Below are 15,751 nucleotides of genomic sequence, written 5' to 3'. Positions count from 1 at the left end.
TGTTGACTACGCCAAAGTAGCCTATAGGACCCCTTAAGCTAGCTGTAATCTCTTATTTAAATCTGCTCTTTGACGGTAGACTCGAGTTGCAATTGATGGTTATATTTGTGCTTCAATATTATCACAATAATAGGAGGTATGGTGAATGTGACTTCTGTACTTACAAATTTATTTTCACAGTATATAACTTCCATTGTTTCAACTAGAAAAGAAAAACTCTAAAACAATTAAAAAATCCAATCCCCAAGTCTTATAAGAAATTTGTTGATTGCAATTCTTAACAATTTATGTTGTGTTTAAATCACATTAAAAATTTTAAGCCTTTAACAAAATGCCAGCCAAAGTATGAATCATTCAAAATCCGTTAAATGTTGATGTATTCAATGAATAATCCAGTTGGACCATTTTTTGGGGAAGAAGTATAAATGGGAGCTTGTTGGGACATATAGAAGGTATAACTAGTGGTAAATTTGTAAGGAGTTGAGAATTAGTGTATTGTTTTGACAATTCATAAATGAATAAGAAGTTAATAAGAGGCGCAATGTGTTATAGTTTCTGCCTAACGCATAATGGTTGTAAAGGTGTAGGTGAGTGAGAATAAGGTTAAATAGTTTTAAATTAAAATTGTGAATGCATTAATTTTTGTCTATAAATGCACTTGTGATTTGACTCATATTTTGTTGTTAAATTCTTGTCCTAGAAATGCACTTGCGATTTGATAGGATGTCTCATATTTTGTTGTTATGTTCTCGTGATATATATATATATATAGTATAATTTAAACATATGCATTACATGAAGAGAGTATAATTTAAACATATGTCTTCTTGGTGCAAGGAAATGAAATGAGATGTGCTTTTGGTTTCTTATTCTAAAATCAAAATTGTTGTAGTTGTAGTAAGCATTCTCATGGTATTGTGCGAGTGTTTATGAATAATGAATGTGCTTGGTAATACTGGTTGCTTTCAAGCATAGTGCTTGATCACCTTTGTTATTGTTCTTGTTTACTCAAGAAGGTTGTGAGGGCGTGTGGTGCATTCGTCTTGAATGGATTTCTCTTGATCTTTGAAGTTTTAGATTCTTTATTTGAGAACCCTTTAAAAATTATATCATACGAGGGAGCTGCCCCTCTAAATGCAGAGGAAGGCCACATATCAAAGGCCTATCCAACTATTGTGAACGATTTTTCACACACTTTGTTGGGCAAATTCTACTGTGACAAATTTATTTACCAACAGATTTTTGGCGACTCCTCTAGGGAGACTGAACAAGAAAGATTGACGGTCGCCTGTAATGAAGCACAATGGTGCTACTGCATGAGAACATTTTTCTAGTTCTCCAACCAAACCTTGGCTTTCAAGATACCCAGAAGGATATCATTTTTGACTTGAACACTCTAGCCTAGAGGTGTCGACGAAGTGCACAGCAATATCATCAAGTAAATAAAGTTCTTGAAGAAGAAGAAGAGTTCAGGGAAATCTTGCGAAGAGCTCCTATTGGTCAGGACGTAGTAGTCATGAAAGAATAGTAGTTATGCCAAGAAGAAACAGTCAAAATCTTGGTCACATTCAAGGGCAAATAAATCATAACCATTAAGCTGGTTGACAAACCATACACCCGAGTAGACAGACAAAAGGGTCTGGTAGACGAAGATTTTGAAGCCCTTTGGAAGTTAGATTTCAAGCCAGTTACTCCTAAGAAGAAGAAGAAGGTTAAGTTTGTTAGTAGGTCATCTTCATTGACCAAGGCTACTGTTTCCCCTGTAGCCTTTCAAGCTTTGCTTTTGCTAGGTACTCGTGTACCTCTAGCTATAAATTTGCAACCCTTGAACATTATTCTTCCCGCTATGGCACATCAAGCACCGCAGTCACCAGTCCCATGGGGAGCTGCTATTGGTCCTTTAGCTTTAGGGAACCAATTACATGACATGCTCGTTGGCTCTCGAAAGATTCTTCCTAAGTTTTTTGGGGATGGGAAAGTTACCACTGATCAACACATCAGTGCATTTTTTACGGCAAGCGGGGTTCTTGCAATTCACCATGAAGATGTTTCTATTCGTCTTTTTGGTTAAACACTCACATAAGCTGCAGCTAAGTGGTTTGGTTAGCTACTAGCTGGATCAATTACTTCATGGGTAACCTTGATTCAAGCTTTTGAGAGGAGATTTAAAACTGCTGAAGATGAACATTTGCTCCTTTCCCAGTTGACTCAAATGAAGAAGGAAATTCATGAGCCAATGCGAGAATTCATTGCTCTTTTTAATCAGACAGTGAACCGAATTCCTATCAACAAAAGGCCCATTGAAGAAAATCAAATGACTTTCTTCATCAGTGCTCAACCTTCTGATGTAAGCTTCCAAATACGAAGGACAAGACCTCCTAATCTAGCGGCTGTGCAAACTTTGGCTATTGAGGTGGAAGACGACTTACTTAGTTCAGGAAAATGGAGTCGTGATCTACAAAAGGGAAAAGGTCAAAAAGCTTCTGTCACTACCACTAATCCTTTATATCAGAAATTAGCTAATAATGAATTACAGATTAAGAAGTAGTTGCCCCATAATCCTCCGCTTCTTTATCAAGATATCCCAAGGAGGAATTATATGCCATATCAGCAAAACAGACAAACTAAATGGCTACCCCAATCAATGCCAAGATTAGCCATTGAACATCCCGAATCATCTAATAAATAGGCTGCTATGTGTGATTTTCACCTAACAATAGATCATGATGGTGCAAGCTATCTTGAGATGGCCAGATTCATGCAAATGCATTTGACAACGGAGAAAATAGAAGAATATGTGGCTCCTAAAGATGTAACAGAACCTATTGCTGGGACCTCTTCCATTAACTTTCTAGAATATGAATATGATGATGAGAAAACTGAAGATATCAACAATCATTCTTGCAATGCGGCTACGCCAAATTGGAGATAGAGATTAGAAGAGAAATGGGCAAAAGAAGCAAAAGATAAAGCTTCTGATGAGACTGCTAAGCACATTCTATCTTAGAAGCATACTCTAGAAGAGCCTTCACAAGCCAAGGAGATAGATAAAGGTAAAACTTCTCCCATCGTGGAAGACTCTTTTGATTTCATCGATCATTGTAAGAAGACCAAAGTACAAATTTCTCAGTTGGACTACCTAAAAGCCAACCCTCATCAATTAGAAAGGTTGATCCAATGTGTTGGTAAAGGAAAAGGTTCACCTAAGATCACTATCAACCATGAGTCAGAAGTTTCTCTGGAAGCGGAAGATAATTTGCAAGGGCTCATGACTGAGAAAGACTCTTTTGTTGCAGCTTCTTTGTTAGATAAACTCGATCCCTTCTATGTTTCCCTCTTTATAGTTGGATGCAAGTTAAGCAATTATATCATTGATTTGGGTGAATCTAATAATGTCATGCCTTCGAAGGTGGCCCATGCCCTAGGTCTTTCATTAAACAAACCATCAGGAAAGGTATATTCTATGGACGTGAAACAAGTTCCACTAGTTGGCCAGTTAAAGGATGCTCAAGTAGCACTTGCAACACATCCTAAGAAAAAGTTAAAATTGAATATCTTGGTTGCTGATATTCTTGCTAGTTATGGGATGCTTTTGAGTAGAAGTTTTTGGAAATATCTTGGTGGTGAGATCAAGATGGACATGTCTCATGCTCTTATCCTGATTGGAGATAAAAAGGTTAAGCTTAATCCTGAACCTAAAGCTAAATATACGGTCTTGAAATCAGATGATCCAAGAGCTGAAATATTGTATGTTGATACTGGGCATGGAACGTATATGATGACATCCATTGAAGAAGATGTGACTGAGCCTCTCATGCCTGATATAACTAATGAATTATGCTCAATGGAGTTTGATGGAAGTTCTTCTGGTTTAGGTGCTGGGATAGTGTTGATATCACCGAAAGGAGAGAAATTTCCAAAAGCTTATAAGTTAGCTTTTGAAACCACCAATAATACTGCAAAATATGAAGCCCTTCTACTTGGTCTCGAGTATGCAAAAGAAAAAAGAATAAAATAGCTCAATGTATTAGGAGATGCAGAATTAGTTGTCAACCAGGTGCGGAGGCAATACCAAACAAAAAATTGCCAAACTGAAGGCATATAGAAATAGAGTGTGGGATGAGATTGAACATTTCAATGCTTTTTCTTTATATGCTATCCCTCGTGAACAAAATTCTAAAGCAGATTGTCTTGCAGTCTCTACCTCTCTACTTATTCCTCACCTTGAGTTCAATAGAGATGTTTACACAGTAGAGATGATTCATAGACCCAGTGTGCCTGATAATGATCGACATTGGCAAGTTTTTGATGATGATGGGCAAATCATTGCATTTCTTGAGGGAAGGCCTCCGTTTTCAGACCTAAAATTTGAAGGATTGCGTTATCATAATGAAACACTAGGAGATGATCCTGAGGTTATTCAATTGGAGGGTAATGTTATCCCAAGAGGATTAGTAACCCTAGAGAGTCTTTTTAATAAGGAGGATAAAAGGAAAGAGAAAGTTGAGGACACTAAACCTTCTAATTGTTCGGGTTGTGAGAAAGCAAATATTGGTTCTAAGGAAAATCCAAAGATTGTCCTAATAGGGAAATATTTGACATCAGAAGAGAAAGAAGAATTCACAAAGTTTTTGAAAGCCTACTAAAACATTTTTGCTTGGGGTTATGAAGGTCTAAAAGAATTCATGAATGAAAAGTTTAAACATCAAATTCCTTTGAAACCTGGTTCAACTCCCTTTCGGCAAAAGCAAAGGCAATTCAATCCCAAGGTAGCTGACACTATTTTCAATGAAGTTGATAAGATGCTTAAAGCAAAGATTATCTATCCCATTCACCATTCAACATGGGTAGCTAATATCATTCTCATCAGGAAGAAGAATGGTGAGATAAGAATGTGTGTTGACTTTCGCAATTTGAATTAGGCATCACTTAAGGATAATTATGGACTCCCTGTCATGGATCATATTTTGCAGTTGGTATCTGGCTCAGAACTCATGTCAATGCTAGATGGCTTCTCCGGTTATAATTAGATCACTGTCACACCAGAAGACCAACATAAAACAACTTTTACCACTCCATGGGGCACGTTTGCCTATAATTGAATGCCATTTGGTTTGATAAATGCCAGAGCTACCTTTCAACGGGCGATGGATCATTCATTTACGGATTTCAAGAATAAGATTATTGTGATGTACCTTGATGATCTTACAGTGTTTTCAAAATAGAGAAGAGATCATGTGCATCATCTCGAAGCTATCTTGCATCGATGTCAAACTCATGGCATCTCACTCAATACTAAGAAGTCTATATTTGGGGTGACAGAAGGTAAACTATTGGGGTATATTGTCTCTAAAGAGGGTATTCGAATAGACCCTGAATGGGTGAAAGCTATCCAACAGTTGTCACTTCCCATGAGTAAACCAGGAGTCAGATCTTTCTTTGGGCAGATAAACTTCATAAGGAGGTTTGTACTAGACTTCTCTGAGATTACAAAGTCAATTATGGATATGATGAAAGGGAATACAAATTTTAAGTGGACAAAGGAAGGTAAAGCTTCTTTCAAACAAATCAAATCTGCGATTGCTAATGCTCCTACCCTTAACCAAATTTTTCTAAAGATTTTCATTTGTATTGCTATGCATCTGAGAACACTTTATCTGCTATACTTACGCAACCTATAAAAGACAATATCGAGGCCCCAATAGCATTCATGAGTATCCCTCTTAAGAAACATGAATTGAAATATTCTTTGATTGAGAAGAATGCATATGCTTTGGTCAGAGCAGTGAAACAATTTAGGTTCTACATCCTAAACTCTCACTCCAAGGCATTTGTTCCTGATTCGGCAGTGAAGACGCTTCTGACAGAACAAGAGATCGGTGTGAACAAAGGGCCTCCTGGATAGCTAAAGTACAAGAATACAATCTTGATATCAAAACTACAAAGCTTGTCAGAGAAAAAGGTTTGTGTAAGGCAATTGCAGAAGGATCTTCTAAAGGTGAAGAGAGACGGAGGAAGAAATGCCTTTGGTTCTATTCATTACCAATGTTGATGGATGGTTTTCAAATATTGCCTATTTTCTAACGTATGGAGAATGTCCTACTCATTTATCACCTAAAGAGAAGAGGACTTTAAAATTGAAATTTGTGAAGTACGTTCTCTGGGGTGACACTTTATACAAGAAAGGGATAGATGGTACTTTTATGAGATGCGTAGATTCTGAACAAAGAAAAGAGTTGCTTCAGTTGTTTCATAATGAAGCGTGTGGAGGTCATTACTCAACATCAGTAACATCTTACAAAATTTTGAGAAATTGTTTTTACTAGCCCGGGATGTTCAAGGATGTAGAAGAATGGGTCAAGAAGTGTGAGTCATGCCAATATGTCAAAGGAAGAGTACAATTGGCGGCACTACCCTTGAAACCAGTGGTGATTGAAGAACCCTTTCAACAATGGGGTTTGGACTTCATAGGTCCTATCCATCCTTCATCCACCACCGGACATACTCACATTTTAATGGAAATTGACTATTTTACTAAATGGGTAGAGGCCATCCTTGTCAAACAAACGACTTCAGAGGTGGTTTGTAGTTTCATCAAACAAAACATTTTGGTTAGGTTCGGAGTCCCTACGAAGATTGTTACCGATAATGCTACCAACTTCTCTTCCCAGGAAATATCAACCTTTTGCTATCAATATGGAATCATTCTCTCTCACTCTTCAAATTATTTTGCACAAGGAAATGGTCAGGCAAAATCGAGCAATAAAAATATTATGACCATTGTGAAGAAATTGGTATATGTTAATCAGAGGTCCTGACACAAGCACTTGTATGATGCACTATGGGCAGATCGTACTACTAAAAAGAGGGCAACAGGTTTATCTCCCTTTGAGATCCTGTATGGAACAGAGCCAACTCTTCCTCTTCCTTTGGAGCTATCCACCTTGAAGTTACAGAATGCTATTGAGAATCATGAATTCAAAGATGCCCTTGAAAAATGAATGTTGTATTTAACAAAGTTGGAAGAAGAGAGAGATGTGGTTGTAGATAGAATTCAGGAACATCAGTCCCGTGTAAAGAATTTATTTGATAAGAAGGCCAAGCAGAGGGTGTTTCAAGAAGGTGATCTTGTCTTGCTTTGGGATAAGCATAGAGAACCAAAGGGTTTACATGGAAAATTTGACTCCTTATGGAGAGGCCCTTTCCAGATTGAAGAGGTATGTGGAAAGAACTTCTTTATTTTGTCATACCTAAGTGGTACCCAGTTGCCCTTACCTTATAATGGGCAACACCTGCAACATTATCATCAGTAAAAGGTGTTGTACACCTTTTTGTATATAAGTTGTCCCATTTTTGGTGTGTTCCTGTCAGCTTGTCTTGCTTTAGTTTTTCTTTTTGTTATTCCGTTTTTGGTGTTAGTTCCCTCTTTTGTAAATTGGTCCCTCAGATGACTCTATTTTATAGCCCAATGGATAAGGCACTATTTTATTCATTCTGGATTCAAGCTTCGTCCTTGTCAGTCCTTGTCCCCAGATAGAGCTAGCTATTACTTGGTAATAAAGTGTTTCAATTTTTGACCCAATTAATCCCTTGGTTATGTGTGAAATACATCCCATTTTAATCATTGGAATGGTCATTTCATCCCTGAGTTTTTGTGAGTTTCTAAATCTATATGTCTCCGGCTCGTTCCCAGCTCTGCCTAACACTTGAAATTTTCAATATCCGACTTCTGAGCCCCAAGTTATTGCAGGTTAATGGAGAGACCCAAAATACGCGTTTTCAAGTTTATCATTAACCATTAACCTCTCAAAAAGGTTAATGATAACTTTCAAATTGCGCATTTTGGAGTAGGTTAATTAACCTCTCCAAAAATGCGTATTTCTTAACCTCTCAAATAGGTTAATGATAACTTTCAAAACACGCATTTTGGAGTAGGTTAATTAACCTCTCCAAAAACACGTATTCATTAACCTCTTTGAGACAATTATTAACCTCACTGTTTAGCTGATTAAAGTCAAGAACTGGAAGTAAGGAAAATCATCTTGCTGAACATAAAATGGAGATTATTGAGGAATAGTAGGATGTCCACTGGCAACAACACTTTCATAGAACTTCACAGTATTTCTATTGGAAAGAAGAAGGAACCTGTGTGTAGGAAGAAAAAGTTGCCTTAATGCAGAGTCTTACACCAAGAAACAACTGGACTATTCGTAGAACCTTGAGTCTAACAGATATACTGTCATGGGTGTAGAAGCCCTCCCGTTTCATAATTCTTCATATCACTTATTTCATGGTTTTGGGATTTGTGGGCGCTTTTGTTCTGTGCGTAAGTCCTCTAAAAGATTTTGAGCACATGAACTTCATAGATGCTCTACGTTGCTCTACCTCTATTGTTACTGTGACTGGTCTGCTCAACATAAGAATACAAAGGATGCACATGTTTCAGCAGATGGTTCTTTTGTTGCTGTCGGTACTTGGTAGTCAAGTTCTTATGTCTTTGTTTCTCCTGTATGCGAGAAGATTAGCATATAGGAGGATACTTGCAAATTAGGCTATGGTAATTCTGTTTGTGGTGTAAGAAAATCTAGTGTTAGATGAATTAGAGGTTGAAAAGGATGCTGAGAATGGAAAAATAATTTCAAATCAATCATGAACCAAAAAGGCTAACACCCAACACACTAATATTGAGATTAAAGTTTAGGGATTTGGTGGTGCTGGAGGTGTTGGTAAGAATGAATTGGGCTGGCTATTAAAGCATCGACTAAGATATGTAATGGAGAAATCTTCACAATGAATGATAATTGTCTGGAGGAGGTTTATGCTCATCTTCTTAGAAATCCTCGCACTTGCTATGCCCATTTGTTTCCCAATAACTAGACTCTGTGGCTCATTATCATTGTCATGGTATTTAATACTATTCAAACCTTGTTCTTCTGTGTTCTTGATTGGAATTCGAGCTCTGTCAATGATCTAAATTTTGCAGAGAAGATTGTGATCACGTTGTTCCAGTCTGCAACCACATGCAACGGTGGAACCAATGTTGTCTGTCTTGTAGAATTCTCTTCCCCTATGCTCGTCTTGATGGTGGCCGTGATGTACATATCCGTTTACCCAGTGTATCTAACACGCTAGAAGACAAGGGCTCCCAAGACGCTAGGGGCAGAACATTGGAAAAGATAGAATTTTTGCAACGAATGAGTCAAAGCTCTGCTTCAATCATTGAATGACCACCATAACATAATGGTTACATGATCACACATTCAACATAAGGAGGACACTCCCTATTGAGAGGACATGTGTTTCAAAGGTTTAATCAAACTCCATGTTTCAACCTTGAGGGTGCTGACAGAGAAGGTCTCTTAAGAGTTCTCACGGCAGAGTGCAGTCAGAGGCAAGGAATGTGTCTAACAAAATGCCTATTAGAGATTTGGTTTCTTGAAATGTGATGATCAGAGGTTATGCTCAGAATGGGCATTGGGAGGAGGCACCAAGGTCACAGAGTTTGAGGGAGGCGCGATCTGCATTGGAACCATCTTTCATCATGTTATTGTGGACGAAACTTCTTCATGATTTCATAAGCAGAGTGTAACAGAGGCTTTCCCATCGCCTACCCTCCTCAGCTCGACATAAGAGTTTTCAAATGAGAAAACAAGTGTTCTTAGTCATTTCTTACAAAGCATAGGATATTGTAAGTATTGGGATAAAAGAATCCAATACATCCAAGTTTGTACCAGACAATTCACAGTTATAACTAAAGATGACAGTCAATAGTGACAAAAGTGAAGAGTGTGAGGAGGATCTTCAGAGAAGGATTGATCTAATGTACTTGACATTTTGTTCTACGGAAGAGATGATAGCAAAAGCTGCCAAAACATTGAATTTTAGCAAAGATTTCTACATTACATGGTTACCAGCTAGTGTTAAGACTTTGAATGATGGATCAGAGAATGAGCTGATTTTGACCCAAGATTTTGGGTCAAGATTTGGTTACAATGACATGTTTCTGTTTGGAAAGATTGAAATGGAAATCAAGCTCATTCCTGGTAACTCAGATGGCACAGTGGTTGCATTCTATTTGGCCTCAGACCAGCCCAACCGTGATGAACTGGACTTTGAGTTTCTAGGGAATGTTTCAGGAGAGCCAATCATTATGCAGACAAATATATTTGCAGATGTAATTGACAGTAGAAGGGAGTGTATAAACCTTTGGTTTGATCCTGCCCAAGATTATCACAAATACTCTATTTTATGGAACATCTACTACATCATATTTTATGTAGATGATGTACTCCTCAGAGTACACAAGAATTATACAAATAAGGGTATTGCATTTCCTAGAAGGCAACCCATGGGAGTATACGCAACTATATGGAAATGGGATAATTGGGCTACTTAAGGTGGAAAAGTTAAAATAGATTGGAATGGAAGTCCTTTGTTGCTTCGTTTAGAAATTTTAGTGTGGAAGTGTGCCCATGGAAAGGAAATCGAAGGTTTTGCAGGTCTAGAAGTGCCCAAAATTGGTGGAACAAAAGAACACATAGTACTCTAGATGATTTATTGAAGGGAAAGCTTGAATGGGTAAGGAGTAATTATCTTATCTATGATTATTGCATTGATAGCAAGATAATCAACACTACTACTCTTGATGTTACTCTCACAATGGAATGCACTCTCTCTAAATATTAAGGACTGCAACTATACCATGGTTCGCAAATATCAAGTCAATGATTCGAGCTTTTGAAGACATCTTCCAAGCCATATGTTTCAAATAGTGGTCATTGTCATTTGAGGTTAATTTTGTTGAGGTTAATTAACCTCACCCAAATCACGTATTTGGGAGGTAGTTACTAACCACAGAGGGGTAGTTATTAACCTCTGTGTCTATATAAGGGCTCTTTTGGGCTTTGTAAAGGGACTTTTTGGGTTTAAAAATAAGGGAATACTATGCTGAAATTTTGATCAAGAGATAAATTTTGGAAAGTATGTACACTTTTTATCTCTGAAATCGAAAAAATCTATATTGTCTTCTTGGTGCAAGGAAATGAAATGAGATGTGCTTTTGGTTTCTTATTCTAAAATCAAAATTGTTGCAGTTGTAGTAAGCATTCTCACGGTATTGTGCGAGTGTTTATGAATAATAAATGTGCTTGGTAATACTGGTTGCTTTCAAGCATAGTTCTTGATCACCTTTGTTATGTTCTTGTTTACCTAAGAAGGTTGTGAGGGCGTGTGGTGCATTTGTCTTGAACGGCTTTCTCTTAATATTTGAAGTTTTAGATTCTTTATTTGAAAACCCTTTAAAAATTATATCATACAAGGGAGCTGCCCCTCTAAATGTAGAGGAAGGCCACATATCAAGGGCCTATCCAACTGTTGTGAACGATTTGCCACACACTCCGTTGGACAAATTCTACTATGACAAATCTGTTTACCAACATTATGTAAAATTTATTAATTTAAAAAAAAAAAAAAAAATTAAATATGTAAAATAGCAAACTAGTATCTTTTCTCTTTAAATTATTTTTCTTGCTTGATACAAATTTTCAGATTTTTGTTTCACCTCATACAGCTATGTTTAAATTGTCGTTTAATGCTGAGAAACTTGGAATCATGCAATTTTTTTAAAGCTTTAACTCGATATAAACAATGAAATATAAAAAATACAAATTGTAGGCTACAAACAATTCATTCTGTACAGCTATTTCATGTAATTGTAATTCGATTTGTCTTAACTTATTGTTGTTTATATTTATATTCCAATACCATAATGCGATTCATTCCATGCTTCTTTTGTTGTGATTACAAATCTGTGGGCAACCCAAAACCATTCTTGTAATTCCCACCATGTCCATTATTTCCAATGCATTTCACAGACGATGAAAGCCAGCATCATCATTGCGTGAGATTATAATACAATATTCTACATCGACAAGGTAATAAAGAGCCTAGATATATCAGTACTTAAAGCCATTTTCTCTGTCTTTCACCCATTCAATAGTGGACAAATTCAAACCTCATATAAAATCCATAGCCCTGCTTAAAATCTTTTCCCCTTTCTCTTCAAAAAAATAGATCCTTATTTGCTCTTCTTGTGCTGATCAATCTGAAACCTGATCAGTGCATAAGATTTTTGGATAACCGCTGTAAATAATGGCCGGCAGAAGCCCAAGATCATTTAATGAGTATTCTCCTGATTCTGGGGAGAGGATTAAAAAGACTGTGGTGGTGGCAATGGATGCTATGAGTAAAATGGACTTCATTGCTTTGAAGTGGGCATTGGAACATCTCGTGCGGCCAGGGGACACCATCGTTCTTGTTGGAGCTCATCCATGGCAGTCAATAATAGGTATATCTTTTATTCAGCGACATAGATATATGTTTTGTGTCAATCTACAATGGGTGTAGTTTTTATTCAAAGACTTGAGTTTTGAAGTATTGAGATTAATGTTTGTGTGAAATTATAAGGAGTATAGTTTTTATTGAAAGATTTGGATTCTAAGCACTGAGATATAGTAGATCTATAATGGGTAAATGATCTTTTATTCAGAGACTTTATACTACGATATATGCTTATAACAATTTATACCATGTATATCTTTTATTCTTAGATTTGAGTTTTTAGTACTAAGATATATGTTTGTATCATTTAGAATGGGTATAGCTTTCAAAGCCTTGAATTTGAAGTATGTTTCTATTAATTTGTATGGGGCAATTTGTAATGGGCAAGGCTTGAATTTTAAGCACTAAGATATATGTTTCTATGGATATGGAATGAACAAGGCTTTTATTCAAATACTTGAATTTTAAGCATTGAGATATATTTTTACTGTCAATCTATAACAGACAACTTTTATAGAAAGAGCTGAATTTTAAGCACTGAGGTATATGTTTGTGTGAGTGGCTGATTTTCGTAGAAAAATCATTCTTTGATCATTAATAATTTACATTAATGAGATATATGATTATTGTGGATTCATCTCTCTTTCTTATGAGAGATGAGTTTTTTAAGTCATCATTGATGAAACATGGGTCAATGAGTTTGACTTGAATAATTACACTGTTGAATCCTGATAGCAATATATCACAAATTTGACTTTCTGTGGAAACTATCTTCTACTTATTGATTGATGAACTATATGGGCTCTATTATGAATGTTTCACAAGGCACAACACTTGTTGAAGATTTTGCAGAGGTTAAAAGCAAAGTGGCCTTAATCTAGGAGGAAACTGTATGGTTAAGCATGCTTGAATTGGAGTGGTATTGAGATAGGCGACCTCTAAGAAAGGTCCAATACTTCTCTTCTATGATCATCCCCTAAATGTAATGAGTGCTAGTAGTCCATTCATTCCTATGAGAGATGGGTTCTTTTGAATCTTTAGTCATGAAACATGATCAGTCAATGAGTTTCAACAGCAAAACTACATAGATAAATCTTAATAATAAGATTACAATTTGCTTTACTATAGAAACTATTTCTTACCCACCATAATAGTGATATTACAATTTGACTTATCGTAGAAAATATCTCCTCCCTACCATATATCATATGATTATTATTTCACTCTTTGATGTGGAGAGAGTTCACAATAATGAAAATAAAATAATAAATGACACAATTTACAAGAAAACCATATGGCAGACTCCTCCTAGCACTTCTTACTCTTGAACTAGGGCTTTCTCAATCACTTGATTACACACACTTCCAATCCCAACTAATAATGAATTCACCTTCACATGTACATTGTTTAATGTCTCCAATTAGCAAATAAACCCCTTGTTTGGGTAGAATCTCTATCTTGTTTAATTCTACACGTGCTTGGTTAGTAATATATCATACATGTTAGGATAACTCTTTCCATGAGTATCACGCCTTCATCCTAATGGAAAGATCTTCATTTCCTTTAAAACCTACTGCAACAAATAAATAATTAAAAAAAATCTACTGGTTCTTCAATAGGCGTAATAGCAAACCTATAATAACATGAAACTTATCAACAAAGTACTTGGAATGATGAAGAAAACCTTATTAATGCATTTGTAGAGCCAACCAATCAGTTTGCGGACCACAATATGAAATTTGAGTTGTAGAATATCTAAGTTTTAATATTGCTATTCACTAGTCCGTACATACTAGTCTTCCAATATTTTCTCTCCCCTTTTACATCAGAGACTCTTTCCAATTTATAAGACACCCTAAAATAACTGATTCCAACCAACTATCATCGTTGAGTTGAGTATTTTAAAATTATTACAAACTAAACTTCTCAAATAACTGATTCCAACCAACTATCATCGTTGAGTTGGGTATTTTAAAATTATTACAAACTAAACTTCCCAAATAACTGATTCCAACCAACTATCATCGTTGAGTTGGGTATTTTAAAATTATTACAAACTAAACTTCCCTCTAAACCGGCCATTACCTTTTTTTTTTAATGTTTGAACTTAAAAAATCATACAATGGTTTTCTTAAACATTAAACTCTTTTATATACCTAAACCTATTATGAAGACCTAATATTATTTTAGCATCATTATAGGTTCCAAGACTGTCCGATTGATTTGATGACCTTGTTTATACATTCCTTCCTTCTGATTTGTTTTGAGGATCTTTGCAGTCTTTATAATCTTCAACTGTGGCTTGAATATTTGAGGTGCTCCTGCACCACTCTTGTACATTGGAGTTGCCAAATCTACCAAGCAATAGTGTTGAAAGTTTAAAATAGAATAACTAGTATTGATAGGAATAAGATAAATCATTATATGGTGTAGAAATAGATTTATTTTTCAAACTGATTTTGAAAAGAAATATGACTGTTGTTGCATGTTTGGATGGAAAAAAATTCGATATAGATAAGGACATATCTGTTCGGGCAGACTTCTGGGCTTTTAATGCGAAGGACCTGGATAAAATGGGGCTAGAAGAGGATTGGATACATGTGAAATACCCAAATACTAAACAGTTCATGAATCTCTGTAAAGAATATGGGGTATGATGCAATTCACTTTCATTTAATATGGCTAAAATACCATCTATATTAACTAATGCGTGCTGTTTAAAAACTTCAAATGTTGTACAGGCAAAACCACATGTGGAATTGGCTATTGGATGCAAAAAGCTTACTCTTCTGGATAAGATTGTCAACCTACGTGCTACATGGGTCGTTTTTGACAGGTAAAAGAGAAACAAATCTCCATATTTTAGATTTTTTTTTCCTGCACTCATGTATTGCCATTTAATACTCCCATAGATCAATAATACAGTATGCTCAACTTTCAAGATGTTAACAAATATAAATATTGAAGCTTTGAAGTACATGCTCATGTAACAATTAAAGAAAGATCTAATTAATGTAAAATTTGATAGTGGTTGCTACATAAACATGTTTAAAATTTAAGATACATAAGTGAGATGTTTGTTGCTCTATCAAAATTTTACGCATATAGACATTTGATCTATTTTATATATTTTAATACTTAGCAAAACTTTTTTGAACTTTGATGAAGAATATGTGTGTTTGGACAATCATAAATTTCTATTCAGATATAAAATTTCAAGTATATTAATATTTAGAAAAATCAATATAGTTGGTAGGATAATTAAGAAAAATTATATAAGAAATAATTTTAGAGATTTATAAGATTGGGAAGAAATTAAATATTTGAATTTTTTTGATGTCTATAGACATGTCGATATTTTGTTCTAAGATTATGACAAATTTTTGATACCAAGGCTTAGTAACAAAGATTA

At 35.7% G+C, this 15,751-nt stretch overlaps 1 protein-coding gene and 1 pseudogene across 1 annotated transcript; both read left to right on the top strand.

Annotated features, from left to right (window-relative positions):
• Positions 1-9,757: 9,757 nt before the first annotated feature.
• LOC149580141 (putative xyloglucan endotransglucosylase/hydrolase protein 10 pseudogene) lies at positions 9,758-10,686 on the top strand (annotated as a pseudogene).
• A 1,112-nt stretch (positions 10,687-11,798) lies between these two features.
• Positions 11,799-14,996, top strand: LOC149580140 (uncharacterized). Its single transcript, XM_089803522.1, has 2 exons — positions 11,799-12,346; positions 14,854-14,996. The coding sequence occupies exons 1-2, from the start codon at positions 12,151-12,153 to the stop codon at positions 14,994-14,996; spliced, it is 339 nt and encodes a 112-aa protein (XP_089659648.1). The 5' UTR covers positions 11,799-12,150.
• Positions 14,997-15,751: the final 755 nt, after the last annotated feature.

Source organism: Cupressus sempervirens, chromosome 1 (genome assembly GCF_028749045.1).
Source record: "Cupressus sempervirens isolate cs-2001-9-10 chromosome 1, ASM2874904v1, whole genome shotgun sequence".
Taxonomy (NCBI): domain Eukaryota; kingdom Viridiplantae; phylum Streptophyta; class Pinopsida; order Cupressales; family Cupressaceae; genus Cupressus; species Cupressus sempervirens.
The sequence above is the reverse complement of the archived record's forward strand: the minus strand, read 5'-3'. Positions and strand labels throughout refer to the sequence as shown.